This window comes from Chenopodium album, chromosome 1 (genome assembly GCF_948465745.1).
Source record: "Chenopodium album chromosome 1, dcCheAlbu1.1, whole genome shotgun sequence".
Taxonomy (NCBI): domain Eukaryota; kingdom Viridiplantae; phylum Streptophyta; class Magnoliopsida; order Caryophyllales; family Amaranthaceae; genus Chenopodium; species Chenopodium album.
In genome coordinates, this window is record NC_137834.1 from 9,681,470 (window position 1) to 9,700,871 (window position 19,402).

At 38.8% G+C, this 19,402-nt stretch overlaps 1 protein-coding gene across 1 annotated transcript; it reads right to left on the reverse strand.

The window, feature by feature from the left end:
* Positions 1-16,971: 16,971 nt before the first annotated feature.
* LOC145628039 (uncharacterized) lies at positions 16,972-17,531 on the reverse strand. Its single transcript, XM_081680371.1, has 2 exons — positions 17,390-17,531; positions 16,972-17,306 (listed from the first exon to the last, which is right to left on the reverse strand). The coding sequence occupies exons 1-2, from the start codon at positions 17,529-17,531 to the stop codon at positions 16,972-16,974; spliced, it is 477 nt and encodes a 158-aa protein (XP_081536497.1).
* Positions 17,532-19,402: the final 1,871 nt, after the last annotated feature.

The following is a 19,402-nucleotide window of genomic DNA, read 5'->3' on the forward strand; positions in this document are numbered from 1 at the left end:
GAGGTGAAGGTTACACCCCTTAACGATCCAAGAGATCGTTAACTCCATAAGGTCATGAACCAAATAAGGGTTCGGGGATGAAGGTACAAATCCAACCTAAAAGAGATTGAACCTGCCCTAATAATAGGCCTCTACTTTATTCTGCTCGTATTCATGTGCGCTTTCTGATTAACATACAATCAATAGGATTAACCCTAAACCTGTTTAATCTATGTTGGTTGAATATTAATGCACAAATAAACTATTATTGGCGATCACTTGAATTATAATCACAATTAACCCTAACAAGATTATTAATTATCTTATTAAGCGTGATTGCAAGTACCAATTCCCTTTAACATGCAATAAAAGGTGATCAAGCAACAACAATAAAAAAAATAATATGCATATCAAGCAACATGATAAATAATCATAATAATTATAAATAATCATAAACATTAGAAAGAACATAGGAAGCATCATACTTTAAATCATACTTAATATTAAAGATACCCTAGACATGATACTAGGAATTAAAATAACAATCTAAGCATGATTTCTACATCATAAAATCAATTAAACCATTAAAGTACTTACTTGGATGCCTCGTACCTCTTTCTAATTACAAAATACACACGTTAGTAACTTCAAGGAAAATAATAAACAAAACAATTAAATTAAATAATTGAAATAGAGATTTGGGACCAAACCCTCAGAAATTAAAACCTTTCACGTCTAGGGCGAAGGCAACTTCGAATATGGCTAGGTGTTTCTAGATCTTGTGAATGCGGAATTTTGTATTAAAAAGCAAAGAAGAAAGAATGCTAAAAGATCAATGTTATCGAAAATTAATGAATGAATGATGAAGGTGAATGAAAAGAATTGAAGATTAATAATTGATAAAGTGATTGTTGATGATTTATGATTGTAGATGATGAATGAAAACGGAGTTTATTAAAACTTAAGAATAAAAGAATTGGTGAATGATAGATGTAGATGATGAATAAATATTGATAATCCGTCCTTGAAAACGGAGTTTTTGATACGATATTTATAAAGAAAAACATCCAAAAAAGATAATTTATCAAAACAGAGTCTGAAGATCGAAAAACTAACTTGGCGCCAGGACCAGTGGCTAGCGCCAGGCGCCAATACTGGCGTCTGGCGCCAATCCTGATTCCAGGCGCCAAGGCCTGGGGTTCGACGCCAATTTGGATTTCAACGCGTTTTCGAAAAACTGATAAACTTACCGTACTGGAAGATAAAATAATATAATTTCAGTCGAAAATGCTATTTGATCTAATTAAAACTCTGAAGAGTCCTAACTGAATTAAGAATGATAAGACCTTCTAGAATGTTCTAGAAGACCAAAACCATTCCTAATTACATTAGGAATGATAAATCATATTAGGCCCTCCCCTAGATCATTGGGCCGTACATAAAACTCAAACCGGACCCAGTTTAGTAAATTGGGCATAATTTCCTCAATATTCATCGGAATTGGGCTTATAAAATATCGTTGGAAAGGTCTTTGCAAACCCCATCCAACTACACCACTATTGGACCCATATCATGGACCAAACAAACTAGATTGGCTGTTTTCTTAAAATAAAGTTTCCAAAAACAGAGAGAAGAGAAAAGAAAAGAAATAAAACTTTCCGCAACACTAGACCTTTCCACACTTTCGTTTCATTCGATTATGATTCGACGTGAAAGGTACTCATCACTGGGTTTGGTTTTGGGGAGACACAAATGGGTGTCTACACTACCCATAATTACTTGAGTAGGACACTCAAGAGAGCTACGTTCGGCCTGATTCCTTAGGAAAGGATACGTAGGCAACCCATTACGGGTGCGGCCACTTTATTTTTCGACATCTCCGCGTTCCAGAATCAACAAAAAGTCATCAAAAAGTCGGAAAATTATTGGCGTCACAGAAGAGAGTCTGGCGCCAGCCAAAAGCCATTAGCGCCAGACGATGGAATTGGCGCCTGGCGCCAGACCTCAATAGCTGGCGCCAATCTGCAATTACTGACGCCAATTCAGTCATAAAATCTGGGCGAATTTCGGTGTTTTTCGGAAAATTTTCGACTTCCGTACTCGAAAGATTTCTGGAAAATTAATTTTTTTCGGTTTTTCATTGCTTTAATAAAATAAATTTAAAGTGACAATTTAATTGAAAGCTGAAATTTCATTAATAAAACAAAACTACATTGTTAATGGAATTTAAATAAGGCTGAAATAAATTAACTTTAAATAAAAAAATTAACAATCTAATAAATCTAAAGCTAAGCAATGTTCTAGTCTTTCTTCTCCTTCTTTGCTCTTTTCCAATTCTTTTCTGTTTCCTCCTCTTCATCCATTACTTTAGCTAGTAGGCATCCTTTAGAGGACCTACATTCAATTTTAGAATAGATTGTTTCTCCTTCAGCTAGCACCCAAGTGTAGCGCCTGGCGCCACGCGCCACAGGCTGGCGCCAGCTGACGCCAAGTCAGCAGGAAGGCCGCGCGTGCTCAGTTTGCGTTTTGATATTAAATTGGAGTTGGTTAATGACTTTATGGCCCCGTTTTAATTTCTTCTAAATATTTTTCTATCCTTTTCTTAATTAATTAATTAAATATAGCAATTATTTTTAGTTAATTTTTTATTTCTTTTTTTTGGATTTTATATTAATTTTCAGAAATTAGCTTTTTTCTTCGTTTTATTTTTCTTTTTTATTTTTCTTTTGGGGGAGAGAGTCGGATAATACCCTCCATCAATAATAAAAATGACGAAATTTTTGCGCAAAAATTATTATCACACTTGCACACACTAACATACACTAACATAATAATAGATAATAATGAATTTACAATAACATAACAAACAAAGTGTCTAAATAATAAGTCAAAGGCAAAGTTCTATAAAAAGTCAAAATAAAATACATATACAGAAACAAACTACGGCGCCGGAGGACGTAGGCCCATCATGCCATAAAACTGCGCCGTCCGAGGAGTCACTTCTCCGCCAGCTCCGGCCTCAGCACCAGCTCCGGTCTCCGTAGGAGGAGGGAAACTCAAAACAGGACCGCTCCAGCCAAGGTCAACCTGAGGCTGAGACCGCGGAGGCTGCTGCGATGACGAGCCAACCACGTACATCCCACCACCTCTGAAAGCCGAGGTAGCCTCTCCTACCGGTGCAGCAGGAGCACCCTGAGAAGAAGACCCTGAGCCCTCAACAACGTCGGCTCGAGCAGCCTCGGAACGGCCACCTCTACCTCCTGACGAAGTGCGACGACGTCTCGAGCTAGACCTCGCCGGCTCTCTCCGCCCCTCAGGCCTCGTACGGGTGTGAGAAGCGATCGGCTGACCCTGCAAAAAGAATTAAATCAGAAACAAGGTAAAACTGAAGCATAATGCAGAAATAATAAGTGAAGAAAAGTTACCTCTCGAACAGCGTCGTCCCGACGACAGGTAGCCGCGTTCCTCATCCGAACGAGCTGGCTCCGGAAGGCATATATGCATCGTGCCATAGCCGAAACCACCTCGCGTGAAAACTGTCAAGAAAATAAGTCAGTGAAAATATATGATGACTGAATACAAGATTCTGTATCAAAAACTAGGCTTACCCTAGTCTGGTGACGAGGAATCGACCGCTCCACGAAGCGCTCGCCCTCAGGAGCCGGAGAAATCATCTCCTCGATCGGCCCGTACGTCCCCTGGTAATGGATGGACATACGGGGTGGCACGAACTCAGTGGGACCATCCTGATAAGACGGAAAGAAATCAGCAAGGTATTACTTGGGGGCTACTTAGCGAAAAATAAAAAGCTAAAGATCTTACCCTCACATCCTCGGCCGGCACAGGGGCTGGAGCTAACAAAGGAAGTAGCTCCTCAGCATAACTCCGCCCAAGGATCACATGGGACCGCCAGAGGGAACCAGACTCCTTAGCCATGTTCGACAACTCTCTCTCGTCAAACATGTGACGTGGTGGGGGAGCAGGAACAACGAAAACATCAGAAGAGTGCTGGATAGCAACTCTCTCCCCTAAATATACAACCGCTCCATAGGCCCCCAGAAAGTAGCGGCGCTCAGCAGAGTACTGTGCGGCTAATCCAGGGACTGTCCAACCACCCCATGGTCGGTATACTACCTCAGGTCCCTATAAAAGACACCAATCGGGTAAGAACATGTCCAAAACATCGCAGAAGACCAAGATAAACACTAAAAGTCGTACCGAGATGATCCGACTCCGGACACGTGCAGTAGACAGGTCCACATGGTGGCCGCCCCAAGAGGCGCTCACTGGATACCCCCTCGGCGATGGTCTCGCCGGCGCGATGGAAGGAAAGTACTCGTAGAACCAGATCTACAAGAAGTTAAAAGCGTGAGTAAATGCTAACTAACATGTTATAGGGAATAATGTTTACCTCTACGACCTTCCAGAAAGCAAACAAAGCGACGTTCGTCCTAAAGGACCGGTGGCGACACGAGTCCCTCAGCGCGCGAACGAAGTCAGTGTAGGCCAAGCTGGCCCAGTCATAAGTCCCGATCCGCCGGAGATCGCGAACAGCAGGGAGGTAGTAAAGCAACGCCCTACTACCCCTGTCAGGGGAGAATGTCCCTGACAACAACATCAGCACAAAGATGCGCACCCGCTGCTCTCGGGTGGTCGCATCTTCATCAAGAGTCGCTGCCAGCGTCGAGCGGCAAATCCCCCTAGCACTGAACTGAGTCGTCTCGACCTCAGCTCGGGCCCGAACAGCAATCGGCCCCAACAGCTCCTCGACCTCTGAAGAAAAGACGTCGATACCGCCGTCGAACGGCAGCGGCACAGAAGTAAACTCCAATCCTGTGATGAGACTGAAGTCTGTAGGAGTGACCATCATCTCACCCCATGGAAAATGAAAGGTGTTGGTGGTGTCCCAGAAGAACTCCACCAAAGCGCGTACTACGTGGTGACCCCCGCTGGAGGCGACCATAGCCTCGGAGGTCTCGAACAAGGCAACCAGTCCGCAGGACTCCCATAGGAGTCTTGTCTCGCGGTCTCTGGTGATATGCATCCTATACAAATCGCCTAGACCATCACAGCCAGAGCTGTGATGCCGTGTCCTCCCAGGCTCGGTTCCCCGTCTCACCCTCTCAGAAATGTGGTGGACAGGGGCAAAGAATAAGGTCTGCTCATCCCACTCCGGGAACCGACCAAGCGAAGTGGACGGTGTGGTGTCATCCTCCACGGGCTCATGCTCCCGTCTAGTGTTTCGGGACCGTGAACCTGAACCTCGTTGTCTAGCCATGCTACATTGTGCAAAATCATCATAAATTAAGGTTCTATAGTATCTAAGCTTCGCCTAGCCGCATGATACTATGTTCGCAAAAAAAAAACAGATTACGTAGTACTAAAATAGAGCACAAATTCAAATTGAGCATGACAGTATTTTTTCAAGCAATCAAAAAATTTCTTGCAACACTATAGTGATTGTTGTGACAAATTGAACAAGAATTGCTAGCAAAAACATCAAGAACAAGTCACAATGTTCTCCACGACCTTAAGAGGTCCAACAATGGCGGATTGCTCATTCCTTCACCAAATTGAGTCAAACAAGTCTCAAACTACTCCCAAAGCAATATACAAACATAAACAAGCAATTTCATGGCATAAAACTTGATAAACAAAGCAAATTGAGCATTATAAGTTTCGAATTTTCATGAAATTCGTGAATAAACATGCCAAGAATTCATAAAAACCGGTGTGTGTTTGAGGAAAACTTACGTAGATCAGGAATATAGATGAAAAGAGCTTTGATTTGCAACAAATTTGAGCGAATTCGGTTGAAAAACGAGTGAGCAACGATTAAATGAAGCTTTCGGTTTCTTCGAGCAGCGTTCGCGACAAACCAGAGCAAGAAAATGAACGAAAACGGGATTTTAAAGAAGATTACGTGCTGGCGCCAGTCCCTAGGCATTGGCGTCACGTTCTGTGTTTGGCGCCTGACGCCAACGCCAGCGCCTGGCGCTAATGCCATATGGCTGGCGCTGATTGTTTTTCAGCGACGCCAAAGCAGCCAACCACCTGTTGGGGTTGTGCTAGCCTTCTGCAATATATTTTGGGTTCCTTGGTACGCCAGTTAGCCCCTCTAAGCAATTTGACATGATTAGGTAATCGGCTTGATTACATAAAGTGATCGACCTGATGAAAAGATCGTCTCACTTAGCTTAAAGCGCCTAAGCATTGGCTCATTAGCAAAATGCACCGACATATAGGTTCAAGAGCAAAAGGCACCGACATACAGGTTCAAAGCAAAAGAGCGCCGACGTACAGGCATAACAAAAGCAAAGTTCAGGCGAACTTTTAAAGATCGACGGGCGTGGATCTTCGGTATTTTCCTTTGGGAAATTATCGCATCAAATGAGGATGACTTCAAGAGAAGATGTCTTCGGCATCATTCCCTAGCTTGCGGAAAGTTTTCACAAACAACTGAAGGTAATTTCGGGCGAAGTTGTCTTCGATCATAGTTCCTGAGGCATGGAAGATGATCATAATGCGGATGAGAATTATTTCAAGAGAAATAATTTTCGATGATATTCCCTTGGACGTGGGATATTATCAAAGCAGGGAGTATAGTTTCGGGCGAAGCAATCTTCTAATTTGGAAGCAGTTACAAGGCGTAGCGGTTTTCAAGCGGGATGTCGTTCTCTAGCTTGCAGGAGGTCATCAAAACAACAGTAAAGCAGCAACAAATCAGTTACTTTTAGAGACGTGTGCTCGACGGTGCAAGATACGCGTTTCTTAACTCTTTTATCTGTTTAACTAATGCTGGTTTGCAGGTATCGGCGTTATAAGATTGATTTAGGATCGCAGAACGTTCTGAATCATTCTCCGTCCCTATCGTTACTTTGACTTTTGTTTTCGAAACTTGCGTTTCTCCAAACTCAGTCAAAGTGGGGGCTTCTGTAGACACCCATTTGTGTCTCCCCAAAATCAAACCCGGTGATGAGTGCCTTTCACGTCGAATCATAATCGAATGAAACGAAAGTGTGGAAAGGTCTAGTGTTGCGGAAAGTTTTATTTCTTTTCTCTTCTTTCTGTTTTTGAAAACTTTATTTTAAAGAAAACAGCCAATCCAGTTTGGTTGGTCCATTATATGGGTCAAATAGTGGTGTAGTTGGATGGGGCTTACAAAGACCTTTCCAACGATATATTATAAGCCCAATTCCGATGAATATTGAGGAAGTTATGGCCAATTTACTAAACTGGGCCCGATTTTAGCTTTAAGTACGGCCTAATGATCTAGGGGAGGGCCTAATATAATTTATCATTCCTAATGTAATTAGGAATGGTTTTAGTCTTTTAGAACATTCTAGAAGGTCTTATCATTCCTAATTCAGTTAGGATTCTTCAGAGTTTTAATCAAGATCAAATAGCATTTTCGATGGAATTATATTATTTTATCTTTCAGTACAAAAAATTTATCAGATTTTCGAAAACGCGTGGAAAACCACTTTGGCGTCCAACCCCAGGCCTTGGCGCCTGGAATCAGGATTGGCGCCAGGCGCTAGCCATTGGTGCCTGACGCTAGCCACTGGTGCTGGCGCCAATTAGCAAGGGCTGGCGCCAATGTTGATTTTCGATCTTCAGACTCTGTTTTGTTAAATTATCTTTTTTGGATGATTTTCTCTATAAATATCGTATAAAAAACTTCGTTTTCATTCACCAATTCTCTTTATTCTTAAGTTTTAATTAACTCTTTTCTTTTCATCAATTCTTCATCAATTCTTTTCATTCATCTACAATCAAATCATTCATCAACATCATTCATTCGTTAGAATAGATATTCTTTCTTGCTTTTTAACACAAAATTCCGCATTCACAAGATCTTGAAACACCTAGCCATATTCGAAGTTGCCTTCACCCTAGACATGAAAGGTTTTAATTTCTGAGGGTTTGGTCCCAAATCTCTATTTCAATTATTTAATTTAATTGCTTTGATTATTATTTTTCCTTGAAGTTACTAACGTGTGTATTTTGTTATTAGAAAGAGGTACGAGGCATCCAAGTAAGTACTTTAATTGATTTATTGATATTATGATGTAGAAATCATGTTTATATTGTTATTTTAATTCCTAGTATCATGTCTAGGGTAACTTTAATATTAAGTATGATTAAAAGTACGATGCTTCCTATATTCTTCCTAAGATTTATTCATGTTAGTATCATGTTAGGGTTAAAGATTTGATTTTTATTGTTTAGTGACATGCTAGGGTTTGTTATTAATCTTGTTAGTATCATGCCTAGGATCTTGCTATGCTTTAACATGATTATGATTATAATTAATATTATTATTATTAATGATGTTGATTATTTATTCTTTGTTGCTTGATCACCTTTACTGTATGTTTAAAGGGAATTTGTATTTGCAATCACGCTTAATAAGATAATCAATAATCTTGTTTAGGGTTAATTGTGATTATAATTCAAGTGATCGCCAATAATAGTTTATTTGTGCATTAATATTCAACCAACATAGATTAAACAGGTTTAGGGTTAATCCTATTGATTGTATGTTAGTCAGAAAGTGCACATGAATACGAGCAGAATAAAGTAGAGGCCTATTATTAGGGCAGGTTCAATCTCTTTTAGGTTGGATTTGTACCATCATCCCCGAACCCTTATTTGGTTCATGACCTTATGGAGTTGACGATCTCTTGGATCGTTAAGGGGTGTAACCTTCACCTCGTGAATGGTTTACAAGTTCCTTAAAAACTTGTTGGCGACTCTTTTGCTCTATCTTCTTCCCTTTTGGACGCCACCGTACTTTAGTGTATGATCACAGTGGGGTTCAAGCTAGTGGGATTTTAAAGGATTGAAACTATTCCCTACAGTGAGAAAAGAGAAGGGAAGACCTTCTTATCAATACCCTTGATACTCATTATTATTTCAAATGCTCTTAAATGGAAGTATGGATTGTCAATTGCTCTGAATTTTGGGATGTCGTTGGCGTTGAACTTCTGCGGAAGAAGATCTTTGTCCACCGAGACCCCTTGTGATGTAAGCTCTTGAAACTTGTAGTCACTAGACAACTTGCTTAGGCTCTCTTGCATGAGGTCCATTTGTTGTTGCTTCACGGGATCGTCGATCCTAAGTGCGAGAAGCTTCAGTGTCTCAGTCACAGTAGCCAGTTGGTTCTTAAGATCATTGACTTCTTCTTGAGTTGCCATTATAACCCTTGTTTTCCTCTTGCGAGCTATAGGTTTGTCGAAAAGTTGGACTTGTACGAAGAGGTTATCTTTGATTAATCGTCCTTCTTTTCTTGACCACGCGCTGTAAATTAAACCATTTTGCGTTTTAATTACTTGACTCGAATCAACTTGACTTTATGGTTTATTTTAAGGGAAAAAAGAAAAAAGAAAAAAGGGTGTATATTTTTGGCAAAAATAACGTACATATTTTTAGGGAACTAAGTATTATTATTTTTATGTTGGAGGATTAATATCCGACTTACCCCCCTAAAAAAATGACGAAAAAACGCGCACACAAGACTCTCTTAATCATGGTCAAAGTATGTGTATTGGTGTGTGCATTGAGTGTAAGTGACATGCTTGGACTCTTGTGTAAGACCAAGGGACTTAGTGCCTAAACTCGATCATTGATTCAATTAAACATTATTGACAGCAAAATTAACCGAATTAAACAGAAAACTGATTAATTAGACCTTAGGTGATGACTTGACAAATAATTCGAACTGTCGGCCAAGCGACAGGACTGGCGTCACACTGTGGAGGTTGGCGCCAGACAACATAGCTGTCGTTAGGCGCTACACACCATAGTGTGGCGCTACAGCTCAGACCTTGGCGCCAATAGTGGAGCTTCGGTCTGGGACTGTTTTCGGTATTATTAGTCAATTGGGGTATGCCTAAAGTCGTACTAATGCACAAATTAAATAATTAATTAATTAATTAATTAATTAATTAGGCAAAGTTCTTTAAGTCATTAATTTATTTAATCTCAACACAAGTCAACAAACGGTTAAGAGAAACATAGAATATATATGCACAACAAATAATGCACAATTAGTCAAGTAGTCACGATATGATGCAATGCGTTCGCAACCTAACCATGGCTCTAGTTCTCTAAAGTTCGGGATATGGTTTAGTCAAAGAGGGTCCATGGTTAATTGTCCGGATGAACCGCGCGGAAGCCTAACCGTGAAGGGTTGGCGCGAGTGGATGGGACACCGCGAGTTTTAGAAAAAAAACTCGCTTCCATGGTTTGGTGAATTCAACATCTCGGATGTACCTTTGTTGCACGGAGCGTTCAATCGGGTAGATGGAGCATGAATTCCCAGAGGGTTATGTCCATATGTAGAACACATATGGGTTTTAGAAAAGTGAGAAAAAATTCAATCAGAAAGTAGGATCGAGCAAACAATACGAAAAACCGGTCGAAATTAGAACGCATATTCCTTGCTCGGTATTGGGGAAAATTGGCGCCAACAATCAGAGACTGTAGCGCCTAGCGCCAATACTGGCGTCTGGCGCTACGGCTAAAAGTGTGGCGCCAAACTCTGGCCCCTGACGCTACTTCCTACACGCTTCAGCAGCTTTCTGTGCTCGATAAAATCTTCCAGTTTCGCGCGGTGTTATTTCAGTCCTAGTTGTGAAAGACATTCCTCAAATTTCTTACGTGTAAAATCCTATGTTTTTGACTCATTACGGATGGTCTTTCCAATGAGATCCTTTTTATGCATATGACAATAATGTTAATCAAAATTACGCACATGAAATACTTAGAACTTTTCGAGTCTCATCCACTCATTCTAAATCATTGCCGAAACAAATTCAGGAATTAAAATAGAAATCCTCCCCAGTGGAGTCGCCAAAAAACTGTAGGGAATAATTCAAGCCTTTAAATCCCACTAGCTTGAACCCCACTGTGATCATACACTAAAGTACGGTGGCGTCCAAAAGGGAAGAAGATAGAGCAAAAGAGTCGCCAACAAGTTTTTTAGGAACTTGTAAACCATTCACGAGGTGAAGGTTACACCCCTTAACGATCCAAGAGATCGTCAACTCCATAAGGTCATGAACCAAATAAGGGTTCGGGGATGATGGTACAAATCCAACCTAAAAGAGATTGAACCTGCCCTAATAATAGGCCTCTACTTAATTCTGCTCGTATTCATGTGCGCTTTCTAATTAACATGCAATCAATAGGATTAACCCTAAACCTGTTTATCTATGTTGGTTGATTTTAATGCACAAACAAACTATTATTGGCGATCACTTGAATTATAATCACATTCACCCTAAACAAGATTATTAATATCTTGTTAAGCGTGATTGCAAGTACAAATTCCCTTTAACATACATAAAAGGTGATCAAGCAATAAATAATAAATATATCAAGCAACATAATAATAATCATGATAATAATAATAATCATCATAAAATTATAATCATAATCAAAACAATAATAATCATAAATAAAATAATCATTATCAAAATAATAATAATAATAATAATAATAATAATAATAATAATAATAATAATAATAATAATAATAATAATAATAATAATAATAATAATAATAATAATAATAATAATAATAATAATCATCATAAATTATAACAATTATAATCATAATCATGTTCACGTTAATATTAAAGCATAATAAAAATAGCAAGATCTTAGGCATGATACTAACAAGATTAATAACAAACCCTAGCATGTCACTAAGCAATAAAAATCAAATCTTTAACCCTAACATGATACTAACAATTATAAATATTAGGAAGAGAATAGGAAGCATCAAAACAATCATATTTAATATTAAAATTACCCTAGACATGATACTAGGAATATCATAATAACAATGTAAACATGATTTCTACATCATAACATCAATAAATAAATTAAAGTACTTACTTTGATGCCTCGTATCTCTTTCTAATAACAAAATACACACGTTAGTAACTTCAAGGAAAATAATAAACAAACAATTAAATTAAATAATTGAAATAGAGATTTGGGACCAAACCCTCAGAAATTAAACCTTTCACGTCTAGGGCGAAGGCAACTTCGAATATGGCTAGGTGTTTCTAGATCTTGCGAATGCGGAATTTTGTATGAAAAAGCAAAGTTAGGAAAGATGAATGAGGGAGATGAATGAAAATTGATTGAAGGTGAATAACTTGCGAATGAGGAGAATTGGTGAATGAATGGTGAAAATTGATGAATGAAAACGGAGTTTTCAATACAATATTTATAGAGAAAATCAGCCAAAAAAGATAAATTAACAAAACAGAGCCTGACGCTCAGGATACAGAGCTGGCGCCAACCCTGGCTAGCTGGCGCCAGGCACCAGCACTAGCGCTAGGCGCCAAGCCTGGTTCCAGGCGCCAAGGCCTGGGGTTGGACGCCAAGCTTGATTTCAACGCGTTTTCAAAAATCCGATAAGTTTACCGTACTGGAGGATAAAATAATATAATTTCTTCGAAAATGCTATTTGATTTTAATTAAAACTCTGAAAAGTCAACAAAGTCAACTTATCAATGCTAATTGAATTAGGAAAGAAAAGAACCTTCTAGAATAATCTAGAAGACTAAAACCATTCTTAATTGCATTAGGAATGATAAATCATATTAGGCCCTCCCCTAGATCATTGGGCCGTATATAAAGCTCAAACCGGGCCCAGTTTGGTAAATTGGCCATAACTTCCTCAATATTCATCGGAATTGGGCTTATAATATATCGTTGGAAAGGTCTTGTCAAGCCCCATCTAACTACACTACTATTGGACCCATATCATGGACCAACCAAACTGGATTGACTGTTTTCTTAAAATAAAGTTTTCAAAAACAGGGAGAAGAGAAAATAAATAAAAACTTTCCGCAAAACTAGACCTTTCCACACTTTCGTTTCATTCGATTATGATTCAACGTGAAAGGTACTCATCACTGGGTTTGGTTTTGGGGAGACACAAATGGGTGTCTACAGTTACAGTGCTTCTTTTGACAGTTCTTGGGTGAATATGGTGACTGATGATACAATTCCTAGTGAATTCAAGGCTTTTCTTACTCATTCTGAGGAAATTACTGAACCAACTTGCTATCAAGAAGCCTCTAAGCATGCTATTTGGGTAGAAGCTATGAAAAAAGAAATACAGGATCTTGTTGACAATAAGACCTGGGATTTAGTTGATTTGCCCAAAGGTAAAAAGCCCATTGGTTGCAAATGGGTTTTTAAGGTTAAGTTGAAAGCAAATGGTGATTTGGAAAGATGTAAGGCTAGACTTGTGGCTAAAGGCTTCAATTAGAAGTATGGGATTGACTATGAAGAGACTTTGTCCTGTTGTTAAGATGAGCACAATTAGGTGCATTCTTGCCTTAGCATCCAGCTATTCTTGGCCTGTTTTTCAGTTAGACATAAATAATGCCTTTCTTCATGGTGATTTGAAGGAGGAGGTTTATATGAGGGTTCCAGAGGGATTTCCTAATCCTCACAATAAAGTTTGTAAACTTAGGAAGTCTTTATATGGGCTTAAGCAAGCCTCTAGACAGTGGCATGAGAAATTAGTTGATTCCTTGGTTAAATTGGGATTTCAGAAAGCTCAGAATGATTACAGTTTGTTCCTAAGAAGACAAGGAGATGTGTTTTGTGTTGCTGTTGTTTATGTTGATGACATAATCCTCACTAGTACTGATATTGCTGGTATTGATTCTCTCAAAGCTCACTTACACAAGGAATTCAGTATTAAAGATCTTGGAAGATTGAATTACTTCCTTGGCATTGAAGTGGGATATTCTGATCATGGTATTATTCTGAGCCAAAAGAAGTTCACTAAGGATTTATTGGATAATTGTGGACTGCATTTGTCAAAAAAAGATGTTACTCGTTTGCCTGGTAATATCAAGCTTACAAATTCAGATGGTGATCTTTTGCCTGATGCTGAGTGGTATAGGTCTCTGGTGGGAAAGCTCAATTTTTTAACTCATACCAGACCTGATCTAGCTTTTGCTGTGCAGTCTCTTAGTCAATTCATGCATCGTCCTAGGAGTTCTCACAGGGATGCTTTGCACCATACTCTCAGATATCTTAATTCTTCAGTAAAGCAAGGAATTTTACTCAAGGCTTTAGACACTTTGTGCTTACAGGCCTATTCTGACTCTGATTGGGCATCTTGTTCTGATTCCAGAAAGTCCATCACTGGTTATATCATGCTATTGGGTGGTTCTCCTATTTCGTGGAAGTCTAAGAAGCAGTCTACAGTTTCTACTTCTTCCTGTGAAGCAGAGTACAGGGCAATGGCAGCAGCAGCTGTAGAGGTCACTTGGCTAGTTAGGCTGTTGGCTGAACTTGGGGTTTCTAATCTTAAACCTGTTGTCTTACATTGTGACAACCAGTCTGCTTTACATATAGCTAGAAACCCAGTCTTTCATGAAAGAACCAAACATATTGACATAGATTGTCATTTCACTAGAGAAAAGGTGTTGGAAGGCTTACTGCAGCTCACTTATTTACCTACTCAACATCAATTGGCTGATGTGTTTACAAAGGTTTTACCTTCAGCTCAGTTTCAAGATCTGCTGTCCAAAGTGGGAATGTTTGATTCCACACCTCCCACCTTGAGGGGGGGTATTGGAGATAGTAGCAGTCAGCATGAGAGTAAGCTCAAGCAAGCCACAGCTGCACACAGGGGAGTCAAGTTACAGAACAGTTTCTAGAATGTTATAGAATTAGTTTGTTATTATTCTTGCCATGTAATCTTCTGACGTGGCAAAAGTTTGTTACAGAGTTTGTTATTGTAATAACAAACTCTCTCTTTATTGTTCTTTTCTATATATATGGGTTGACTCCCTAATTTGTATTCATTTTTACAAATATACAAAATCAATAAAAAGTTTCTCTGAAAGTTTATTTAGCTCTGAGTTCATATTCAAGCTTTAGCAGATTTCAATGGCTTCTCTGAAATTCATCAAATTATGCTAATATTAGAACCAGACTTCCAGAGCCTGAATGGGACCGGTTCTAGAATATAATCAAAGTTTTTTTTTTTTTTTTTTTTTTGGGGGGAATAATATGAAATAAAAGATTTTGAAAGTAAAATAATAGATCATATTTTTGACACAAGTAATAGCTGTAAAAAAAAAGCACAAAAATATCTTCAACGTATTAGAGGAGTATATTATTTTATGAATCAACTTAAATTAAACTGAAAACTATTAGTGCGATTGGATCTAATTTAATTTAATTTTCTTTACTGATTTTTGAAAATACCTTAGTTTTTGTTAATAAGGGATGTTCAAATATCATGTTCTTGTTAATAATAAACATTTGGGGCCTCATGTTCAGGTGTATGTCCAAAAATCATGTTCAAGTACATAAACAAGTGGAATATTAAATCCCTTTTATAAAATATACTGATTTCAATCCATACAAAAAAAAAAAAAAAAAAAAAAAAAAAAAAAAAAACTGATTTCAAATTTTGTCCAAGATTAATTTCAAATATACAATATGTTGAAGTCAATAAATATACTTGTACTACCTCCGTTTCTCATTAGTTGCAACTTTGAGCTCGACACGGATTTTAAGACAAAATTTCATAATGGTTGATTAATGAATCAGAGATAAGTAATCAAGCAAGGTAGGAAAGAGAAAGTAAAGGTAATTAATTATTTACCCACCACCACCAACAGCACCCACCACACAATCGTCGGCCAACAACACCCACCGCACCACCGTCGGCCGTAGCACCCACCTTGAAGCCACCCACGTCATAGCCTTAAACCACGTGCACCGCATCTCAGATCAACCCATAATAGGCCCTGAAACCACCCACACACACACGGACAACAGTAAAACCACTCCCTCTCCATCTGAACAACCCCGATTTCACCCTCTCTTAGCTCCGAAAACCCCATAACCACCCCCTTTTAGCTCAAACCACCTTAAAACTACCCTTTCTCAACTCAAACCACCTCGAAATCGTACACCCTCACTCAACCCCAAACCACCCACAATCAACCTAAATCGCTCAAAAACTACCCCTACTCACCTTGAACCACAACGAAACCACTCTCAATCACCCTAATCCACCCAGAAATCGCCTCAAGCAACCACAAACTAGCCCACCCACCCCTTAATAAACCATTAAATCTAAACGATTTTTTTTCAAAAAAAAAAAAAAAAAAAAAAAGAAGAGAGAGAAATAGGAACACAGGAGGAGGAGGCGACTTTGACGGTGGTGATGAGCATCGACAACGTTGAAGATGGTGTTGCGGTGGTATGATTTACGGTGGTTAGATGTAGCAACGGCGACGGTAAAGGTGGGTGTTGCGGTGGTCTGATTTGTTCGTGGGAGATGAAGATGGGAGATAATGATTTTTGATTTAATTGGGTGACATAACTTATGTTAAATAAGTTAGATTAGGAATTGAATGAAATATGAATTATGTAGTTAATTGTGTTTATGAGCTCTTTAGTAAGGGTATTTTTGTACTTTCATTGAAAAAAACTTACTTAAAAAGGAAAAAAATGAAAAGTTGCAACTAATATGTAGCACCCCTAAATGGCAAAAGTTGCAATTAATATGTAACGGAGGTAGTATATTTTTTTGTTTGGTATAGTATTTTTTGTTAATAACGAAAACTCGACACTAATCTTACGTAGTTGCATTTTAAAAACAATATTTTTTGTACAACTCAACAAGTTTGGGGGATTAAAAAGTAATGCCTCATTGCCTCCCATAACTTGATCTCATATGTTCAAAGTCCTTGTTTAGAGACTAAACTACTTCTCGGTTCTCTGATGGCTTACGAACTTGTTTGATAAATAGCTTTTTGAAAAGCTTTTAACTTATTAAGCACTATTAGAAGTTTGATTATAATAAAAATCTATTTTGGATATTTAGTAAATAGCTTATTAAAGAGCTTTTTTAAATTAGCTTATTGAACAATTAGCTTTTATTTTATTTTATTTATTTTTATTACGGGAACCGATCAATCAAATTTTATTAATTAATCAAAAGGCTTCGTCTATCAGCCATTACAATCTCAGCAATGTGTGAAGGAACTTCCTCTATCCACACTATAAAGGAATCAAAATAAGAACATAATTTAGCTAAAGCATGGGCAACCTGATTGCCTTCCCTTTTCACAAAAGAGAAATAGCAAGACTGGCAGCTACGAGCAAGGTGAATGATATCATTGATGATTGACCCAAACGTTGTAGCAGGAGTGTTTCGCTTGATAAGATGGCTATGAAGCTTGAGGCAGTCCGTTTCCATACAAACATTTCTAAACCCAGACTCAATGACAATGCTCAATGCGTGTCTCATAGCAATTGCCTCTGCGATATCAGCGTCAAATATTCCATGAAGAGGCAAGCAAGTTGAGGTAACAACGTCTCCATAACAACCCCCAAAAACACACCATCATTCAAGAAAGTGGCAGCATCATAATTCACCTTAATCACCCCATGAGGAGAGAGCTTCCACTTGCAATCAAGCTTAAGACTCGGCTGTGAGGAGACAGCAGCCTGCTGAGCCAAAGCAAACTCCCCAGCCATCGACATGGCTCTATAAATTACCTCAGGCACATCCTTTTTCCACCCCTCAAACACCCAAGCGCTCCTTCGGAGCCAAATTCCCCACAATAAATTCAAGAATAAATTCCACGCACCACTCTTTATCCTTGTGCTTCCTACGAACATCCACACACCATTCACCAAACGAGGTACCTTCAAACCTATCCACCTCTAGTCGAAGAGGGAAATGGTACCATAAGCGCTTTGCATCATCACACCTCACAAGCATATGCAAGACACTTTCATTGTCATCACCAAACAAAGGACAAATGGGATCAATTGTCATACCTCTTTTGATCAAACTCTGACGTGCAGTAATAGCTCCTTTAATCGTTCTCCACGCAAAAAATTTCATTTTTGGGGGAACTTCAGCGTGCCATATTGTATTCCAATCAAAGCTGCAATTCGAAATAGAAGTAGTAGCTTTGCTATGCTTTTGTTCCATCGTGATCAAATTATAGGAACTCCTCACCGAATATTGCCCATCCTTTGTAAAATTCCACACCCACACATCATTCCTATCATAGAGGGGGATAAGAACGCACCAAATTTCATCCACCTCAACCGAAGAGAAGATCGCATCTAGTGCCACCTTATTCCACGATTTCTCCACCCACAAGTCACGCACATAAACAACATCATCATCATTTCCAGGTCGACTCGAAGACACCTTGAACTCAGAAAGATTTGGAATCCAAGGGTCTTGCCAAGCATTAATTTAAGCTCCATTCCCCAATGACTTTCTAGCACCCTTCAATAACACCTCTCTAGAACCCAAGATGGATCTCCAAGTGTAACTCGCCGTAGGACAAACTTTTGCATCAAATAAATTTGAGTGAGAGAAATACTTGCCTTTGAGAACTCTTACTGCAAGGGAATTAGGATTAGAGATAATGCACCAAGCTTGTTTTTCCAAAAGAGCACTATTGAAATTTCTCATATTCCTAAAGCCAAGCCCACCCTCCTTCTTTGAAATGTACAGTTTCAGCCAAGCAATCCAGCACAATTTCCTCTCCTCACCTCTTTACCCCTAAAAGAAATATCGATAAAACCTTTCTATTTAATAAGGGTGCTAGCCGGAAGAGCAAAGCATTGCATTGCATAAGTCGAAATGGCTTGTGCAATTGATTTAATCAATACCTCTTTACCCGCTTGAGACAAAAAATTTCTTTCTACCCTTTGACTTTTTTCCAAACACGATCCTGAATATTTTAGAACACTTGTTTCTTCGAACCACCAATATAAGTCGGTAACCCAAGATACTTGTCATGTCCTTCGACATCCTTAAAGGATAACTTCATCTGAAGCATGTTTCTCCGTTCTTGATCAATATTTCGGCTAAAAGACACTTTCGATTTGTCCATATTCAGTTTATGTCCCGATGCCAACTCATAAGTAGAAAGAATATTTAGAACATTCTCAATTTCCTCCTCCGTCGCTCTTACAAACAAAAGACTATCATCTGCAAAAAATAGATGGGAGATAGGTTCCACTTGCCTCCCAATCTTAACACCATAGATGAGCTTTTTCTTCTCCGCATCCCGAAGAAGAGCCGACAAACCTTCCGCACACATAATAAAAAGAATTGAGGCGAGAGAGGATCGCCTTGCCTAATACCCCTACTTCGCTTGAAACATTTCGATGGTTGCCCATTCACTAGAACATCAAACTATGTAGAGCTAACACAATTCATGATCAAACTCACAAATCTTTCCGGTAACCCCAGTTTTAGAATCATTTTCTCCAAAAAAAAACCCATTCTACTCTGTCATAGGCCTTACTCATATCGAGTTTAAGCCTTGAAAAACCTTTCTTTCCTGTGTGTCTTCTTTCTGAGATGATGGAAGAATTCATAAGCA